At 37.4% G+C, this 20064-nt stretch overlaps 1 protein-coding gene across 16 annotated transcripts in view; it reads right to left on the bottom strand.

The window, feature by feature from the left end:
• Positions 1–20064, bottom strand: part of LOC140514419 (TP53-binding protein 1-like) — a 125748-nt gene that overhangs the window by 77673 nt on the left and 28011 nt on the right. For all 16 annotated transcript variants that reach the window (XR_011970601.1, XR_011970598.1, XR_011970600.1 and 13 more), the window contains 4 exons: positions 18458–18532; positions 14002–14131; positions 13224–13332; positions 7466–8969 (listed from right to left, as the gene is read on the bottom strand). Coding sequence is in view for 9 of the 16 variants with exons in the window: in XM_072624760.1 (XP_072480861.1) it covers positions 7466–8969; positions 13224–13332; positions 14002–14131; positions 18458–18532 (1818 nt within the window). In the remaining 7 variants the exon portion in view is untranslated. The remainder of the gene's footprint in view (positions 1–7465; positions 8970–13223; positions 13333–14001; positions 14132–18457; positions 18533–20064) is intronic.

Genomic DNA, 20064 nt, shown 5'->3' with positions numbered 1-20064 from the left:
TCAAGAGAAGAAAGGCAGTAGCATTAAGAGGGATGTGGAAAGGTTTTCTGGGGAAGGTAAGATCAAGAGATCGAGATGAAGAAGAATAAAATTCCAAGCCTGGGAGACAAGTCAGTAAAAATGCCAAGTGGAATTATGAAGCGTCATATGGGAGGAACAGCAAGGAGGCCAGGGAGAGGAATACACAAGGGCCTATACCAAGGGGGTTCAAGGGTCAGAGAAGGGACAAAGGCAGAATCAACAAGACTTGGCAACTGATGAAATATGATGGGGTTAGAAGGAAAAGAGGAAGTAAGGGGAAAGAATAACAACCAGGTCAGGAGTCAAAATAAATGGTGCTCTTGATAGTAGTATGTAAGTTGGGAATAGTGGAGGCTTTGGGGAAAAGAGAATGCCTTCAGTCATGGACATACTAAGTTTAAGATGTCGACAGAACACCCAGTTTGAGATGTCCAAGAAAGGTCAACAGAAAGGTTAGGGCTGAATAAAGAGATGTGGGAATCTTAAGTATAGAGACGATAGCTGAACCCATTGGAGTTGGGAAAAATCACCAAGCAAAATAGCAAAAAGAAAGAAGGGAAGAGCCTTGGGCATCACCCACAATTAATGGGCGTGACCTGGATGAAGATACTGCAAAGGAGATGAGAAAAGACTAGAACAGGGAAAGACCTGCAGACAAACCAGCAGACTTTTATCATAGATCAAGTGCAAAATGATAATGACAATGAAGGCCTGTACCAGGGCAGCAGCAGTATCGGAACTAGATTGGATATGGGGGGTGAAAGATAGTAAGGAGTCCAGGATTACACCCAGGTTTCAAGTTGGAAGTACTGGGAAGACTGTGGTGCCCTCAACAGTAGTAGGGAAGGCAAGGGGAAGGGGAGATTCAGAGGGCAAGAAAGTGAGTTCTGTTTTGGATATGTTGAGTTTAATATGTCTACTGGATAGCTAGTCTGAAGTGTTTAAAAGACAACTGAAAATGCAAGAATAGAAGTCGGCAGAAAAGTAAGGGCAAAATCAGAATCACCAACGTAGACATGATCATTACAGCCATGGGAGCTGATGAGAAGACCAAGGGAAGAAACAGAGCTATAAGACAGGGCCCTGCGGGACACCCACGGCGACGCGCACCTACAGCGGCGTGCCACAAATGAGGATCCGGTAAAAGAGCACAAGGAGGGATCTAACAGATGGAGGAAAACCCTAAGAGGGCAGTGTTAAAAAACACTTAACAAGAAGAAAGTACTAAAGACAAAAGTGCTGCGTCAAACTCTCCAGAAAGAGGTGAAGAAAAGAAAAAAGCCAAAGAAAGATGAGTGAGAAATAAAATACTGGGTTACACAATTTATTCCAAGCAGTTACTCAGTATCCCTTACCATAACTAGTCAAAATTCTTTAAATTATACTCTTAAAAAAGAGCCTATTTATGTAATTAATATAATGGAAATATTGCCCAAATGTCGAATATGCCTTTAGAAACTCTAGAGTTGGCTTCACAGAAACATTATAGTGCCAATTTTCTGTCTCTTACAAATATTTTTCTAATTACACTCTCTCACATAGCACTGCAATGATATTCATACCTCAAGGATCCATGATTTTATTGGGAAGGATACTCTATCCATCCTCACAGACTGCAACCCCTTCAATGGCTTAACATATGATCTTTTAGTGAAAAAGGAAAAGATAAACACTTGGGCAGAGCCAAGATGGCAGAACAGAGGCAGGGACATGCTCAAGCTCTTCCCCCAAATCCCTTGAAATACCTGCAAAAATTGACTCTAAACAAATTCTAGAGCAGCACAAGCCACAAAATGAAAGAGTAAAACTTATTTCCAGCCCAAGACAACCTGGAAGGCCAACAGGAAAGATCTATTGCACTGGGCTCAAAATGGAATGCAACCCAACTGCCAGCACAGACGGACTGGAGCAGGCCTCAGGGCACTGACAACTGCTGTGATTTCCAGATTTCTCAACCCAAAAATGCCAAAGACAGCTTTAAAGGTCGGTGAAAAAGTTCTCTCACCTGGGTGAGAGGAGAACATGGTCTAACCCCAGTTCCCAGGGCAGCGGCAACCACTGCTGCAGAAGTGGCGCTTCTGGAGTTCTCAGCCTACAGACAGTAGGGGAATTGAGTGCAGATCTGAGTCTCAATCATGAGTGGTGGTCCTAGGGTGAGGAGGAGCCCTGGGGTGAGAAAGAGCGCTGAGGTGGCAGAGCTGGTGGTGGCTGTGCAGAGGGAATCCTACTCACAGTTCCAGGGCAGAAAAGAGTGCTTGTGATTGCTCACAGACCAGAGCACAGGTCAGGAGAGGAGTGAACACCTCTCCTTGATTATACCACTTTGGAGGAACTGAAAACTTATGGGTGCCTAGAGATATGTCAGAAAACAGTTGCTGCACAAAACCTCTGAAACCTGGGATAGTATATCCTCCACTTAACAAAGAGCTCAAAAGTCAAGTAATTGGCTGGGAAAATGCCCAAAAAGGGGAAAAAAATTAGACTACAGAAGGTTACTTTCTTGGTGAAAAGGTATTTTCTCCCATCCTTTCAGATGAGCAAGATCTAAGCATACTATCAGAGGAAGACATAAAAGTCAAGGCTTCTACATCCAAAACTTATAAAAAAAAATATGCAATGGACTCAAGTCATTGAAGAGCTCAAAAAGGATTCTGAAAATCAAGTAGGAGAAGTAGAAGAAAAATTGGGAAGGGAAATGAGAGTGATGCAAGAAAATCATGAAAAACAAATCAACAGCTTACTAAAGGAGACCCAAAAAGATAACACCTTTAAAAATAGACTAACCCAAATGGCAAAAGAGGTCCAAAAAGCCAATGAGGAGAAGAATACCTTAATGAAGGAGAAGTTTCAAAAGCTCACTGAACAGAATAATTTGTTGAAAGAGAGAACTGAATTCAGAGAAATTAATGACTATGAATTAAACCAAGCAGTTAGTAAACAAAACCAAAAATTTGAAAAAATAGAAGATAATGTGAAACATCTCATTGGAAAAACAACTGACCTGGAAAATAGATCCAGGAGAAACAATTTAAAAATTATGGCACTACCTGAAAGCCTTGATCAAAAAAAGAGCCTAGACATTATCTTCCATGAAATTATTGAGGAAAACTGCCCTGATATTCTAGAACCAGAGGGAAAAATAAATATTGAAAGAATCCACCAATCACCTCCTGAAAGAGACCCGAACAGAGAAACTCCTAGGAATATTGTGGCCAAATTTCAGAGTTCCCAGATCAAGGAGAAAATACTGCAAGCAGCTAGAAAGAAGCAATTTGAGTATTGTGGAAATACAATCAGGATAACACAGGATCTGGCAGCTTCAACATTAAGGGATCAAAGGGCTTGGAATGGGATATTTCAGAGGTCAAAGGAACTGGGACTAAAACCAAGAATCACCTACCCAGCAAATCTGAGTATAATACTTCAAGGGAATAAATGGTCATTCAATGATATAGAGGACTTTCAATCATTCACTTCATACTGAGGAAAAGACCAGACCTGTATAGAAAATCTGACTTCCCAAGACAAGAATCAAGAGAAGCATGAAAAGATAAACAGGAAAGAAAAATCATAAAAAGACTCTAAAGCTGAACTGTTTGCTACATGGAAAGAATGTATTTATAACTCTTGAATCTTTCAGTAATTTGGGTACATGGAGAGATTGTACATACGCGCGCGCACACACACACACACACACACACACATACATATAAAGATAGAGAGTACAGGGTGTGTTCAATCAGAAGAGATGATATTCACACAAAAATAAAATAAAATAAAAATTAAGGGGTAAAGGAGGAAAATACCGGAAAGAGAAAGGGAGAAATGGAACGGGGCAGGCTATAACTCATAAAAGAGATAAGAAAAATCTTGTTCAATGGAGGAGAAAAAGGAGAGGGGAGAGGGGAAAAATGAAGCTACTCTCTTCACATGTGGCTGAAGGAGGGAATAACATGCTCACTAAATTTGATATGAAAATTTATATCATACCACAGAAAATTAATGACATCTTTAGTTTGGGGGAAAGAATTTCAGTCCAAATTTCCTAGAGGACGGTAACCTCAGGTAAAATTCGGCTTCGATTGTAAAGTCAAGGTTTTAATGGTAAATTTGATTTTACGATGGCTATTTAATCAAGAACTAGAACATGTATAGAAAGGCATGTAAGCCACTTCAGATTTGCCTAAAAGATGTTCCTTAGCCAAAGTGAAATTACAATATTTGAAACCTGGTCATTGTAACTTGCCATTTTTAGACGCTATGGGACTGTTAAGTGACTGTTCTTCTGAGTCTAACTCCAGGTATGGATAGCAAGAAAGGCAGTCTGAGCCTCCAATACATGATGCCAGTAAGCCTGTGAGATGCTGGCATGAGCTGCAAAAGGTGATCTCATGGGAAGGGTGGGAGAGCAGCTGCTCAGCATGGGCTGAAGTAGGATTCTCCTGACTCAATTTCCCCACTGACACCTGGCAGACTTTAAGCCTGGCTGAATGCAAGTTCACAATCTACTCCTGCCTGGAATTGACATGAAGTTGGAGAGATACTGGTTCCCTGCAGTGTCCCTACTCTTGTTGGCAATTTCCTATAGTCAAAAGGTTTGTAAGCTTAATATCAGATCTATTAAATTACAGATTATTGGTAGGGGAACATCTGAGGTTAAGTCTAAAATTAAGCTATTATTCATAGGACTTTAGACCAACAACAACAAGTTAGAGTCCTTTAATTCTTAGTAATACTGTGGAGACGATCAGGTCAAGAGCTTGTGAGGTTAGCAACATAAATATTATTTGTGTCTCAGTTGGTTAATGTTTAAAAAAAAAATTCTTTTGTGGTCCATATTGTAAATGTTTTAAAAAGAAGTATCACCTGACCAAAAGTTTGAATTGTTTTATCTGTTGTAAACTGTGTTAAAAATGAAAAATAAAATTAAAAAAAATTAGAATGGAGGAGATGGAAGCTAATGACTTTATAACAAATCAAGAAATTATAAAACAAAACCAAAAGGATGAAAAAAATAGAAAACAATGTGAAATATGTGATTGGAAAAACAACTGACCTGGAAAATAGATCCAAGAGAGATAATTTTAAAATTATTGGTCTGCCTGAAAACCATGATCAAAAAAAGAGCCTTGACATCATCCTTCAAGAAATTATCAAAGAAAACTGCCCTGATATTCTAAAACCAGAGGGTAAAACAGAAATGGAAAGAATTCACTGATCACCTCCTGAAAGAGACCCCAAAAGGAAAACTCCTAGCAATATTGTAGCCAAGTTCCAGAGTTCCCAGGTCAAGGAAAAAATATTACAAGCAGCCAGGAAAAAAAAAAAACAGAAAAAAACAATTCAAGTATTGTGGAAATACAATCAGGAGAACACAGGATTTAGCAGCTTCTATACTAAGTTATCAGAGAGCTTGGAATATGATATTATAGAGGACTAAAACCAAGAATCACCTACCCAGCAAAACTGAGTGCAATACTTCAGGGAAAAAAATGGAATTTCAGTGAAATAAAGGAATTCCAAGCATTGTATTCTTGTTGAAAAGACCTGAGCTGAACAGAAAATTTGACTTTCAAATACAAGAATCAAGAGAAATATGAAAATGTAAACAGAAAAGAGAAGCCTTAAGGAACTCATTGAAGTTGAACTGCTTACATTCCTACATGGAAAAACATTTGTAATTCATGAGACCTTTTTCAGTATTAGAGTAGTTAGAGAGAATTTATATGTGTGTATGTGTATGTATGTAGGTGCATATGTGTATGTATATCATATGTGTAGGTATGTATATGGGTGTGGATGGATAAACAGACAGATAGGCAGATAAGATAGATAGATACAGAGGAAGAGAGAGAGACAGAGAGACAGAGGGTACAGGGTGAGCTGAATATGGAAAATACCTAAAAAATAAAATTTACTGTTGAGAGGAATGTACTGGGAGAAAGAGAAAGGGAGAGGTAGACTGTAGCAAATCATCTCACATAAAAGAGGCAAGAAAGAGCTTTTATGATGAAGGAGAGGAAGGAGGAAATGAAAAGGACTAAGGGAGCCTTACTCTCATGGGATCTGGCTTAAGGAGAGAATAACACACACTCAGTTGGGTAGGGAAATTTATTTTACCCTACAGGAAGGCAGGAGCAAAGGGGATAGGAGAGGGAGGATAATAGAAGGGACATCAAATTGGGGAAAGGGATAATCAGAAGCAAGTACTACTGTGGGAACAGGTAAAGAGAGAAAATGGAATAAATGGAGGGCAGGACAGAGAGAAATGTGGTTGGTCTTTCCCAACACAACTGTCATGGAAGTGTTCTGCATGGCTACACATGGATGAGCTATATTGAACTGCTTGCTTTCTCAGTGAGGGTGAGTGGGGAGGGAGGAAGAGAATATGGAACTCAAAGCTTTAAAAATTAATGTTAACAATTTTTTTCATGCAACTAGGAAATAAGATGTACAGGCAATGGGGTATAGAAAACTATTTTGCCCTATAGGAAAACAGAAGGGAGAGGGGGTGGGAAAAGGAGGAGGATGATAGAAGGGAGGACAGACTTAGGGGAAGGGGTGCATGGGGTACATGCTGTCCTGGAGTGAGGGGTAGGGAGAGATGTGAGGAAATTTGGAATTCAAATTCTTATGGAAGTTAATGTTGAAAACTGAAAAATAACTGTATTACGTATTAAAAAAAAAACCCCGATAAACACTTAATAGCCAACCTGGCATCACCAGGCCCATACTGGAAGCCTTTTTCACATGAAATGACCTGTCAGAGCTTATAATCCCACTAATATAACCTTTGAAAAATTAAGAATACCTCAGCACTATGATGATATGTTCTTATTTGCAGTCTCTCAGTAGTATGCGACACAGCTCAAAACAATTTATAATCTTGAAATAGATCCCAGAAGAAGTATGGACATTAAATCTTTCAAGTCTTAATTTCTAAGATTTATATATCTGTTAAATCATACTTAGAAACTTAGTCTAATACTCTTGAAGAGAAAACAACTATTAGCAAATTATTTAATTAAGAGCCTATTTGTAGTTCTATGAAGAATAATTAAGTGAATATTTATTATTTCTAGATGACTCAACTGAAAATACAGTTTAGCTGTGCTCCCTACCCCACTTCCACAATTTCTCCCCCTAAAAAAAGCAAGGTAAGTACAATTTATACGTATTTGTGAAATTCAAGAACCTTTATGACTATAAGGCAGCCAGAATTATAGTCAGTAAAGACAACCTCTGATTAGAAAAAATGATTATTTTTGATAACTGGCTAATTGTTATTCCGTTTATTAATATCTGTTCCACTTTAGAATTTAGCTCCAATAATAACCTTCAGCCCTCTATTCCCACCTCTCAAAAATCAATTCTGGTTAAGCTTCTCAATCCATCAGCTGAACGAGTCAAACAGTCCCCCTTCGTATCTATGAATCGTACTCACCATTGGAGCTTTCACAGGGGCTCTGAAGACAATGGTCAGCGGCTTTCCCAAGCTGCTGAGTCTTTCCTTCACTGCCTGATTCCTCTATAGTATCCATTTGCGAATGTTTTATTAATAAGGTGTCTGCTTGCCCTGGAGATTGTGGCTGCTGCTTCTCCTGTTCAGTTCTCAGTATATCATCTACTCTTTCTAAAGACACTGGAGAGTGCTGAGGGTTCTCCTTCTCAGTAAGTGATTCCAGATTCTCGTCAGATTCTTGGCTCTTCTCTCCCTTAGCATCTAGACTGTTCTTAGCACCCAGTTCTATTCCTGGATCAACGTCCACACAAGAATGAGTATCTTCGTGGGCCTCTTCTCCCACAACAGGCTGAGAGGCAATATCAGCTGAGGACTCATCTTTTGTGGCTTTCTCTTCTACAATGACACCACAGCTTTCTGAGGTGGCCTCTCCCCCAGCCTCTGGGTCCTTCTGTTCCAGTTCTTCATCATGCATTTTCAGTTTTTTTGGAGAATCACTACCACTGACACTAGTATTAACTTCCATAGCTCCTTGGTACTCCTGATCTGGGATTTTTTCTTGGAGGCATAATCCTGGTGACTGAGTCTGAATCAGAGAGGGATGGAGTGGGCTACTCTCCCTGTTTTCTTTCTCTTCTTTCTGCCCCTCCTCTTGACTTTCACAAGGGGTTTCAGGAATTTCTTCAACCTCAGAAATTGAAGACCTCTTCTCTGTGTGATATTGTTTAGCCTCCACAGAGACCTCCTGATCTAATGCATTTAAGTGGGCCTCAGACGCAACAGCCTCAGATGAAACAGCCTCAGATGGAACAGCCTCAGACGGAAGAACCTCAGACGGAACAGCCTCAGACGGAACAGCCTCAGACGGAACAGCCTCAGACGGAACAGCCTCAGACGAAACAGCCTCAGAGGGAAGAACCTCAGACGGAAGAGCCTCAGACGGAAGAGCCTCAGAAACAGCCTCAGACGAAAGACTCTCAGAAAGAAGTACTTGGCTTCCTGAATCACATGTAAAATCAACACAAACATGTTCCATCTCTTCTCTGGTTTTGCATTCAGTGGCTGAAATGATCATTTCATTTGTAGTTTTTACAGCATCTTCTGTCTTTTTACAGTTTTCACTCAGCTCTTCTTGACTGTCTTTTGTTTGGTTCACTAGTACACTAGAATCTTCTGTGGGACAAACTTTAGATTCCAGAGTTTGAGATACAGGTTGCGTATCTTCAGTCTGCGTGTTCTTAGCATCTTCATCGATCTGCTGAGAGGTCAAACTCTCCATCTTTGTAGACTGGCTGCAATCACTTCCAGAAAGCATCAGCTCACAGGATTCTCCCATTAGTGGCTGCCCAAGATCCTCAGTGGGATTTCCTTCCTCAGTCTGTGAAGTCTTAGAGCACTCCACTGTGAAAGAGGAATTGTATCTATCTTCAGTGTTCTTTTCGTCACTTGGTCCCTGCTCCAAACTTGGAGATGGAATAAAAATGTCCTAAGGAGAGAAAAGGTAATAAACATTTTTTCTTCACATTCAAATTACTTTGTTCACCTATAACTCACATCAGAAACCTACATCTCTTTTTATTCAAACTAGAAACCAAATAACTGAGTTTATAAGCACTTTGCCCATGATCACAGGGTTAAAAAAGGTGTGTTTAGGAAAAAATCCCAGATTTGTATATCAATCTTTTTCTCAAAACAAAAAGCTACTTCCTCCTCTAGTTCCTCTTGCCAAATCACAGACATGAGTAAAACAGAATGTATATAAGATATTTTTAAAGATAACAGACTTCTCCCTTGGAAGAAAGGAAAAACATTTAAATATTTGACTACATATGTTTAGAGTTCCAATACAGCGTCACACAGCTAAATGGGCACTTTAAAAATAATGATGGTGAAGAATCAGCACGCACTTGTGTGAATTTTACTAAAGGACTCTGTCTTAGGAAGAGCGGTGATTGTGAAACCCAGAAAGTACATGACTCCTTAAACACAGAGTAAACCGTTCAGTGAAGTTCTCATTCTTTCACATAAGAGCAGTGCAACCATCTTGCTTCCCAGTATTATGGCAGCTGATGAATGTCACTACGCTGATAACAAGTCAAATCTAGGACAGATGTCAATTCTAAAAGATTTTTCTTTTGCTGTGCCACTCTGAATTGGAATTGTGAAAAGTTGTATGCCAAGCAGGCGAGGTATGAATGTGCTATTATTTTAAAATTATAACATCTAACTAGGAATCAAATAAGATTACAAGACAGTCCATACGTACAATATCAGTCTATATTTCAGCGCCTTGAATTTTTTCTTTGCTCTTTTGGAAAATACGCAGCTAAGTCCTAAATACTATGAATAATAAATCCCCTAAAGTGTTTGCATTATTTGAATACGCACTGCATATTTCCACTGGGCTAGAATAAATAATCAGAGTTTACATAAATATAACTTTGAATAGCACAAATGCAAACAGGAATTCCATTATTTGCACTAATTGGGACCTGACTGTAACGGTCACATATCTGAGAGCCTGGACAAACACTTTTTTTTTCTCCCCTTTTTTTTTGCGAGGCAATCTGGGTCAAGTGACTTGCCCAGGGTCACACAGCTAGTAAGTGCCTGAAGCCACATTTGAACTCAGGTCCTCCTGATTCCAGGACCGGTGCTCTATCCACTTCACCACCGAGATGCCCCTTTAGACAGACACTTTTAACAACTACTTTTAAAATACATTCCTTTTGAAAATGTGTTTAATAGACCCAAATGTATAATCATACAAGTCATTCCCCAATTGATAAATGGTCAAAGGATATGAACAGGCAATTGTCAGAGGAAGAAATTAAAGCTATCTATAATCATATGAAAAAATGATCTAAATCACTATTGATTAGAGAGATGCAAATCAAAACAACTCTGAGGTACCACATCACACCTATAAGATTGGCAAACATGACAGAACAAGAAAATGATAAATGCTGGAGAGGATGTGGGAGAGTTGGAACACTAATTCATTGTTGGTGGAGCTGCGAGCGCATCCAACCATTCTGGAGAGCAATTTGGAACTATGCCCAAAGGGCTACAAAAATGTGCATACCCTTTGACCCAGCAATATCGCTACTAGGACTATATCCCCAAGAGATCATAAAAATGGGAAAGGGTCCCACATGTACAAAAATATTTATAGCAGCACTCTATGTAGTTGCCAAAAACTGGAAGTCAAGGGGATGTCCATCAATTGGGGAATGGCTGAATATATTATGGTATATGAATGTAATGGAGTACTATTGTGCCATAAGAAATGATGAACAAGAAGACTTCAGAGAGGCCTGGAAGGACTTATATGACCTGATGCTGAGTGAAAGGAGCAGAACCAGGAGAACTTTGTGCACAGCAACGACCACAGTGTGTGAGAGTTTTTTCTGGTAGACTTGGATTTTTGTAATAATGCAAAAACTTCTTATAAAAAAAAAAAAATCCCAAAGGTGGTTCTCAAGGCAAAATGCCTTCCACACTCAGAGAAAGAAATATGGAAGTCATTCGCAAAATGTAGCAGATCATGTTTGTGTATGTGTATGTGTTTGTGTATCATGTTCTGATTTGTTATACGATTTCTTTCAGTTATTTTAGTCTGACTACATAGCATGACTATAGTGAAAATATACTCAATAGGAAAGTATATGTAGAATCTATACAGAATTGTATGCAGTCGTGGGGAGGGAGGGGGGTAGTGGGGGGGGATAAAATCGCAATTGTATGGCAGTGATTGTTAAACATTAAAAAATAAAAAAAAATAAATAAAGTACTTGCTAAGGTGGCTTTACTATGTGTCAGTAACTATGGTAGGAGCTGACGATACAAATACAATAAATCTTGGCAAGGACTTCTCAGAAAACATGAAAGAAGTTCGAGAAAAATTATGTTCGAACATTTTATATAATATACCACAAGCTTCAAATGGATGCATGATCTGAAGATTAAAGTCATAGCATTAAAAAAAAGAACAGAGGAAAATCCGATCAGGTACCTTTAAAAGCAACAGCTAAAGGCAGAATTCTTACCAAACAAGATTAGAGAATAAAACTGATAATTCTGATTACATGAAACTGAAGAACTCTTATACAAATTTAATGGAACTAGAATAAGGGAAGCAGTTGACAAGGGGAAAAAGCTATCACGTAGGTCTGACGCATGCCTGATTTCCCAGATTTCGAGGGAACCAGCATGGGCATATACAATTAAAAGTCATTCCCCAGTGGGTGAAGGCAAAAAAGATATAAACAAATAGTTCTTAAAATGACTATGAACGATTATATGAAGGATTGCTTCAACTCACTAATAATTAGGGAAAAATAAATTAAACCAAGTCTAAAGCTTCATTTCATGCCTAGAAAATCGGCAGATAACAAAAAATGGGAAGTCAAAATTGGAGAAGTTGTGGAAAGATAAGCATATCAAAGATAGCAGGAAAGTACACAAAATATTTCTAAGCACTTTTTTTTTGGTAGCAAGTAAGTGGAACAAGGAATAGCTAAAAAAAATGATGGTGTCTGAATAGCAGAGAGGTGCAGAAGGAGCCACGTGCTTTCACACATGGCCAAATGGTGATTCCTTTAGTTCCATTACGCAAGGCAGGGCCAGGGCTTCTATTTTTGAAAGAAAGATTTTTGGAGAGGGATGGTGCTAATACAGACACACAGACACACACTCACACATCAAAGAAAGGGTCAACGAAACATTTAAAAATACACAAAAGATCAAAATCAGAAGAAGTTCAGAAAGGAACAAAGCAATTCTGTTAAGTTTAACATTTTCTTAAAAAAGCCCTCAAACGACTTGCAACAGAAATTTTGTTCTTTGTATGTTGAAATATTCATATTTAAGTTCATAATAAAAAAAGAACATTTGAAATTAAAAAAACAGGCACACCGCTACACTGCTCCTAAAGCTCAGTTAGTCCAATCATTTTGGAAACAAGATCTCACTGGCAGACGTATACACCAAGCAGGTCAGAGACAAAAAAGGTCCCATTTATAGCCATGTATTGATAACAGCACTTTCGGTAACAGCAAAGAACTGGAAGCAAAGTAGATAGATACCCCATCCGTGGGAAGTAGAGAAGCAAACAGTGATACATGAATATAACGGAATATTGCTGTACCATAAGAATTGACTAATTGAAGAGACAGAGAAATACGTGCTCTTCTATGAAATGATGCAAAATGAAGCAGTCAGAACAAAGAATACAGTGCACATAATGACAAAAAATGTAAATGTATAAAAACAAAAAAACAAGGCAAGGAAAACGGAATGCAGGGAAATGATAATGATCAAGGAAGAGACATGAGGATGCACCTCCCTCCCTCATTTTCAGATACGGAGGACGATACACATGGGACAACGTCAGACCGGACTGAGGAGCAGGTTTGTTTTGCCGAATTATTTTCTTTCTTTTTCTGTTATTCGGGACAATTCCCAAGAAAGAAGGTTCGAGGTATATTGGAAAATGAAAAACAAAAAATACAAATCAAAGTGTAAGTTCTTCATAGTTGTCAAAGTTTGGTACATATAAAATATGACAGTTAGAAATAAACTACTCAGAGCAAATATTACTTGTGGATTACCAAAAATATGGACTTTTTAGCAGCACTTAGTAAAACTTGTGGCTGATTTGGTATTTTTTGATAAATTATTAAAATTACAAGTCTGAAATGATGAATGAAAATACAGTGAAGGAATGAAAGATACTTACTACATCTCTGCTACTTTTCTTCACACTAAACTTGAGAGGAAGGGATCTTCGGACCTTTTCTTTAGGACTTCTCTTAGGCGAGAAGCAACCTGCCTTCCCTGACTCCACCCTAGGAATTTTTTCATAAGAGGGAAGAAAAAAAATGCAATTTTTGATAACGACAATTTAAGCTGTATATGTTGCCAACAATATTTTTTCTGCGAGGCAAAACTTAACATAAAAATCCACAATAAGTTTTAGTGCTCATCTCCTAAAAGAATAAAAATATCAGACACTCTTGATGGAGGAGTCCTAACTAGCTATGTGGGACCTTTGGCAAATCACAACTTGATGACAGTTTCCTCAACATTTATAACATTAGGATTTATATCAGATGATTTCTAAGTCTATTCTAGATCTAAGATTTTATAAGTAGTGGGAATATGAAAACTTTATTTGTGTACCTAATTGTCATGCTTCTGACAAGAACTATTATAGTCCTTTGAACTTGGATCAAATAGATTTTCAAATCACAAGTAAAACATTAAGATGATATACTGTAGGGCAAAAGAGACAAGATTTTAATCAAGCAGAAGTGGTTTTTAGATTGAGAATCTTTCTTTGATAGAGGGAAAAAAGGAAAATGTTCTTGACTAATAAGAGTATACTGACAGGGAAATTTTCAAAAATGTTTTATTATTAAAATTGTATCAGTTTGCAGAAACAATAAATAACAAAGCAAACTATCCAAATCATTTAAACTAAGTTTCATTAGTTATCAGTGACTGAAGCAACTCACCTGCACACTTTTTCGCTTGCAATCCTTGTACTTCGCCTCTGAACACCTGTACTGAACCAACGACTTCCACTGATGGCTATGGGGGAGACTGAACTCTGGGAAGATGCACCAGGACTTGCTTCAAACTGAACTACAAAAGTAGCATAACATATATTAACTGATTTGTTTTAAAGCACAAAACATCAATAATATTGTTTTTTAAGAGACTTTTGAATTCCAAAATTTTTTTTTAAATTTTAGCTTAATAACCTTCCTTCATTTTCCTTTTACATAAAACACTATTTTTATTAATGTTATACTTTAGGAGGATCAAGAAAATGTTTAATTCGATTTTAACTTCTGTTAATAACATACAAAACAGTTCCTATATATAAACTCTGACTTGATATCCCCAGGGGAGAATATCACATTCCTTCTGTTTCCCCAATTCATGATAATTACCCTCAGCTAATTAAACATTATGCTAATAACCACTTGGATCTTCCAGTGTTTTTCTATTCCTTTGATTTCAATTCACTCTCCAGGTTCTCTTCTTACCTGTCTCAGTATCATTTTCAGTTTCCTTTGCTGAATCATCACCCCTGTCCCACTCCTAACCACATATATTCTCCAAGTCTCTGGGCCCTTCTCCTCTCTACTCACATACATACCACCCTAGTTCAGACCTTCCTCACTCTTGCTTGAACTATAATAACAGCCTAATTAAACTCCTAGCTTAAGTTTCCCCCCTCCAATTCATCCTCCACATAGCCTCCAAAATATTCTTCCTGTAACAATATGTTTATCAGGTCACCTCCTTAAGAAGCCGTGGTACCTTTAGATAAAAAAACATAAAATTTCTCAGCTTGGTTTTTAAAGCTTTTCACAGTCTAGATACAGACTACTTTTATAGATAGTTCCTAATATTCTCTTTCATGTAGTCTATTCCACACTGTCGTACCTGCTGTCCTCTGAATTTGATAACCCACTTCCTGCCTCCATGCCTTTGACTGCAATGTACTCCCTTCTTTATCTCTGTCCTTAAAAATCTCTATTCCTCCTGGTAGTGTTTTCTCTCCCTCACCAAGTTATCTCATATTTATTTGTTTACTTGCTTATCTTCCTAGGTAAATTTTAAGTGCCCTGAAGGTAGAGACTTTCAAATTTCTGTCTTTGGGAAGATAGTGTCATTGAACTGAAGAATACACGGTGGGATATAAGGTGTAAGAAGACTGGAAAGAGGCAAAAAAATGGTAAGGGAGACTGACAATTGGTCATAAGGCAATTACAGGGGCCCCTTTGATGGCAATGGATATAAACCCAGATAGGTAAAAAAAAAACCTCTTTTTTTGTTGAATTTAAAATCAATAGTTAATTTAAAGAACAGTTGACCTAAAATCAACAACTGACTTACTAAAATTAGTTTACTCAATTTCAGGATAAATTACTATGGCCAGGGTTCTTTCCCTTGCTATACAGTGGTTGTGTAATGGTGGACTACTACAGAATGGCTATGTGACCCTGAGCAAGTCTTCTACTCCTCAGTGCTCTGGGCAGTTCTCTATAACCATACATTGGTAGAGGGAGTTTGCTCACCTGAAAGTCCCCAATACCATTAAAATCACAGGTGCAGTCACTGAAATCACAGCTCCACCTTCTATCCCTTGTACGTTCTAAGATGATGTAGTCACAATTAGTTTTCTCAGTTTTTTTGGTCACTTCAATACTACTCACCAGTTTTTCCTTGTGAGGGTTAGGGGCTATAACTGTGATTTCATTTGTATAGGGAACTCTCTGGTGAGGTAATTATCCCTATTAATACAAGCCAGCACGTTCTCTGCAACTTAAAGAGTGGCTTAGAGCACAGATATCAAATGTGTGGCCCCCTGTAGCCAGAACTAGATAAAAATGTAATTGGGAAATATTTAATACAGTAAATAAAAATATAATAAAAATAGAAAGCATTACATTTTAAAATTACGTCAACATGCAACACAGGAATCCTTAGAATAGATTAGTAACCCCCTATTCCTATTTGAGTTTGCTATTACTGACTTCCAACCGTGACAGATTAAATGATATGCCCATGGTCACATAGCCAGTATATGTCAGAGATGGGACATAAACCCAATTTCCAAGATTAGCTCTCTATTCATTATACTATATTTCTATTGGCAAGAATTAAATCCTAACCTCCAGTTTCCCTGCCAGTTCACTCTACCATCTGAAAGATGAAAATGTCAGCAAGGCAATAATTCATCAGATGTGTCTATTTTAAGCAGAATGAGACTTCTAGAAGATATTATGATGCTTAACACCCACCATCATTAGTATGTCTCTGTGTGAGTAAAACTGTAGATCTTTATAGCAAGAAGCCATCTCTAGAGCTCATGGTTCAGTCTCCTTATTTCATAAGTGCAGAAACTGACATCCAGAGGAGCTGAATCACTCACCCAGGATCATGCGCACTACTGTAAGTAGCTGAGCTGGAACTACAATCCAGAAGTCTTGACATTCAGTGTGTTTCTCTACTCTACCATATGGTTTCCAGGAAAATTTGGGGTCCAGGAATATTGTAAACTCTTGCTCTTGTTGTCCATTTGAAAAAAGGTCTTAAAAACAAGTTCCCAACTCATAAATCCAGTCAGAAAAAAATTTATAAAGGTTAATCAGGGCACATTCTCCATGAGCAGGAGTTTGAGATCTCCTGACATCTGGGTTGGAAACTACAGAGCTTGAGAGAAGTGCAAAGTTGAACATAACACTAGGGACCCAATCACAAAGCATTTACTCCTAATGCCTTCAACTTCACTCCTAGCTTCCAGTACTCAAAGAAAGAAAAAGTAAAGCATCATCACAGAATACTAAAATGTGAGTTTTCAATAAAATTTTACTTTTCCTAGAGTCCCAGTTGGAAAAGACCTCAGGAGCCATCTAATCATCTCATCTTATCTGTATCTGAACAAGAAATGTCCTCTATAACATCCTTGAAAGGTGGTAACCCAGACATTAAAGCCCTCTAGTTGCGGGGGAAGGGAAGGGAAGAAATTCACTACTTCCTAAGACAATCCATTCTATTTTTGGAGAGCACTAATTGTTAGGAAAATTCAATTCAATTTAATAAATATGAAGTGACTACCATATAGAAGCTAGATGGCACAGTGGATATTGCATTGAGCTTGAGATCAGGAAGACTCAACTTCACGAGATCAAATCTAGACTTCACACACACCTTATTCAGTGACTTAACTTTGTTGATCTCAGTTCCTCATCCGTAAAAGGAGTTGGAGAAGGAAATGGCAAACCACTCCAGTATCTCTGCCAAGAAAACTCCAAATGGAGTCAGAGAAAAGTCAGACACAACTGAAATGATTAGTCCCTTGTCCTCAAGAACTCACATTCTACTGTGGGAAAATAATATATACACACAAATACATACTGGATTGACAGTGGAGTGGGATCAGGAAAATTATTTAACAAAAATGTTTTATACTTTAACAGAGAATCTAAAAATCCTATTATTTAAAGCTCGCTGGAAAAAAAAATATATTCACCTTTTAAGCAGATAAAGACTAAAGGTCAAAGAAACATTACAAAGTAAATTCAGGCTATGCAGTAGTTCAGATGAAAGTAAAGAAAGTTACAAATAACTGCAAGAATCTTAGTGCTAGCAAACAGTAACCTAAAAACCAACCAACTAGTGGAGTAAGGCAGTCATAAGAGAGCTTGCACTCAGAGATTTGAACCAAAAATTCATTGAAAAATTAGTTTGAACTTGAACTTATAACAAAATATGGACAAACTATTATAATGAACAATTTCACACAAAATTACACAAGAATTGAAATATAAACTGACTCAACTCCCTGGTATAGAATAACCTATTAATAAAAAAAAGTTAATAACCCACTTGAGTTTTGTTACATGTTTAGCAGTACTTAGTTATAAAGAGACAGAAAATCATTTCAGCAGATTAGCCTATGAACAAAATGCTTAATTTTCTAATCTCAGAATTTCTAGTACAATATGACCAATATCACTAGGGAACCCCCTATATGAGGGGCTCAACCTGGAATCCATGCTCACAAGAAATTCTTGGATACGTTTCAGGGGTTCATGAACTTAGATGGGAAAAAAATTACATCTTTATTTCAATATTGCTGGTTTCCTCTGTAATACCATTTATTTAATTTTACATACTTAAAAAATATTTCAAGGAGTACAATGTATCTATATATATAGATATAGATAGATTTCATCAGATGGCCAACAGGGTCCATGAAACAAAAAAGGTTAAAAAACTCCACTATGCAGCATCCCCACTCAAAAGTTCTACTTTATTTGGCATTATGTTGACATTTTTTCCTTACTGTTAAAAAGCCAAATTTTGACTAAACACAAATAAATCTTGTCAGAGAACAAAGTTAAAGACAGACTGCAAAAGCTTCCATCTAGTACAGTCATGTATGATACTTACCAGCTTTGTCTTGCTGAGGTGTAGTGGAGGGTGTTCTGTTACATTTAAGCTTATTCGGTACTCCACTAACAAAATCTGAAATGCAAGACACAGAAGCAATCATGTCTTGCTCTGTTAATACACATTTAATATTTATGATGTGCTAAAAAAAAATTGTACCAGCAGATACATTTTCATTAGGTCATTATAAGAAAAATAGTCACAGGTGGAATTGATGCCCAGTAATAATGAAATACAAAGAAATTTTGCACCTTTCAAAAGATAATTTTAATTAAGTAGTTCGCATCTCTCGAGAGGATATTTCAATTCAAATACAATCAACACTATACTTCTAAATGTTTCTCAGCAGAAAAAAATTGGAAGGTATTCTTACCTCTGAGAAAATGCTAATTAAAAAGCAAAAGGTTTTAATGAGTAAATGAAATTGGTGACTAAGTTGTGAATTTTCTGAAAAGTAATTTTGGAGTTTGAAAGTGAAACAATGTATTATACGGGCCTTATGTCGAATATCACTAATTCACATTTATGTAGCATTTTAAAGTTTTCAAATGTTTACCTCACAACCCGATGTGAGTTAAGTAACATATTTTAAAATTTGTTTAAAATAATTAGTACATATTGATGATGAAAAGTAATTGTAAATTTTTCTGAATTCATTTCCAAATAATTCATCCCTTAAACAATTGTACAATGCTAAAGAAACAGCCATTCTGATGATGCGGGACAAATTCCACTCTAACAAGCACGAGTAAAAAGAATCCTCATTCTGCTTAAACCAGAGTAGAGACAAGCTGATGTAACAGGCACCCATAAAGCCTTTAGGACTACAAAATGGAATCATTCCAGAGTATTGCAGCATTTCTTACCAAGAAGCTAGCCTAACGACATGAAATATCTTATTGCTAAAAGATTGCAGAACATGGTAAAAAAAAACAAAAGTCAACTCCAAGGAAGATGTAGAACAATATTTTTACCAAACACAACTTATCTAAAACGAAACAGACAAGACTATAGTAACCAAACACAAGGCTCTCCTCCCAACCATTTCTACCATTAAGTAATTTTCTGCTACCATCATGCAAGAAATATGAGGGGAAGGGGGTGTTTATTATTCATAACCCCTATTTGAGTTCAGTCTTAATACTTTACTTCAGTGGCTTTAAAGAGCACAGTTTCACAATCTGGGCTTCGGGGGGAAACCTGGTAGCTTCAAGAAACTGTTCAGTATAATGTCCTTCTTCAATATACACATATACAAACTGATGGTTTAAAGCACAAAGACTATTTTAACAGTGTATAGACAGCTCAAATATAAATTGCATACAAGCAGGTGGCAATGTAAAATAAAGCTATTTACATTGAGAAGACCCAGATTCAAGTCTGGGTATGCTACTTTTGCTATCTTTGTGACCTTGGGTCTCAGTTTCCTTGCATATTAAAAAGGGGGGCAAACCAAATTATCTCTATATTTCTCCAAGATGTCTTCCAGCTCTAAAAGTCCTATATTCACAGTGTCAAATTTAATACAATAATCAAACCTATACTCTAGGTCAAATTGAACACAATAATCAAACCTACACACTAAAGCCATTTTCATACTTCTAAAA

The sequence above is a fragment of the Notamacropus eugenii genome, chromosome 7 (assembly GCF_028372415.1).
Source record: "Notamacropus eugenii isolate mMacEug1 chromosome 7, mMacEug1.pri_v2, whole genome shotgun sequence".
In the NCBI taxonomy this organism is placed as follows: Eukaryota; Metazoa; Chordata; class Mammalia; order Diprotodontia; family Macropodidae; genus Notamacropus; species Notamacropus eugenii.
Note: the sequence above shows the minus strand (reverse complement) of the source record. Positions and strands in the feature narration are given on the sequence as shown.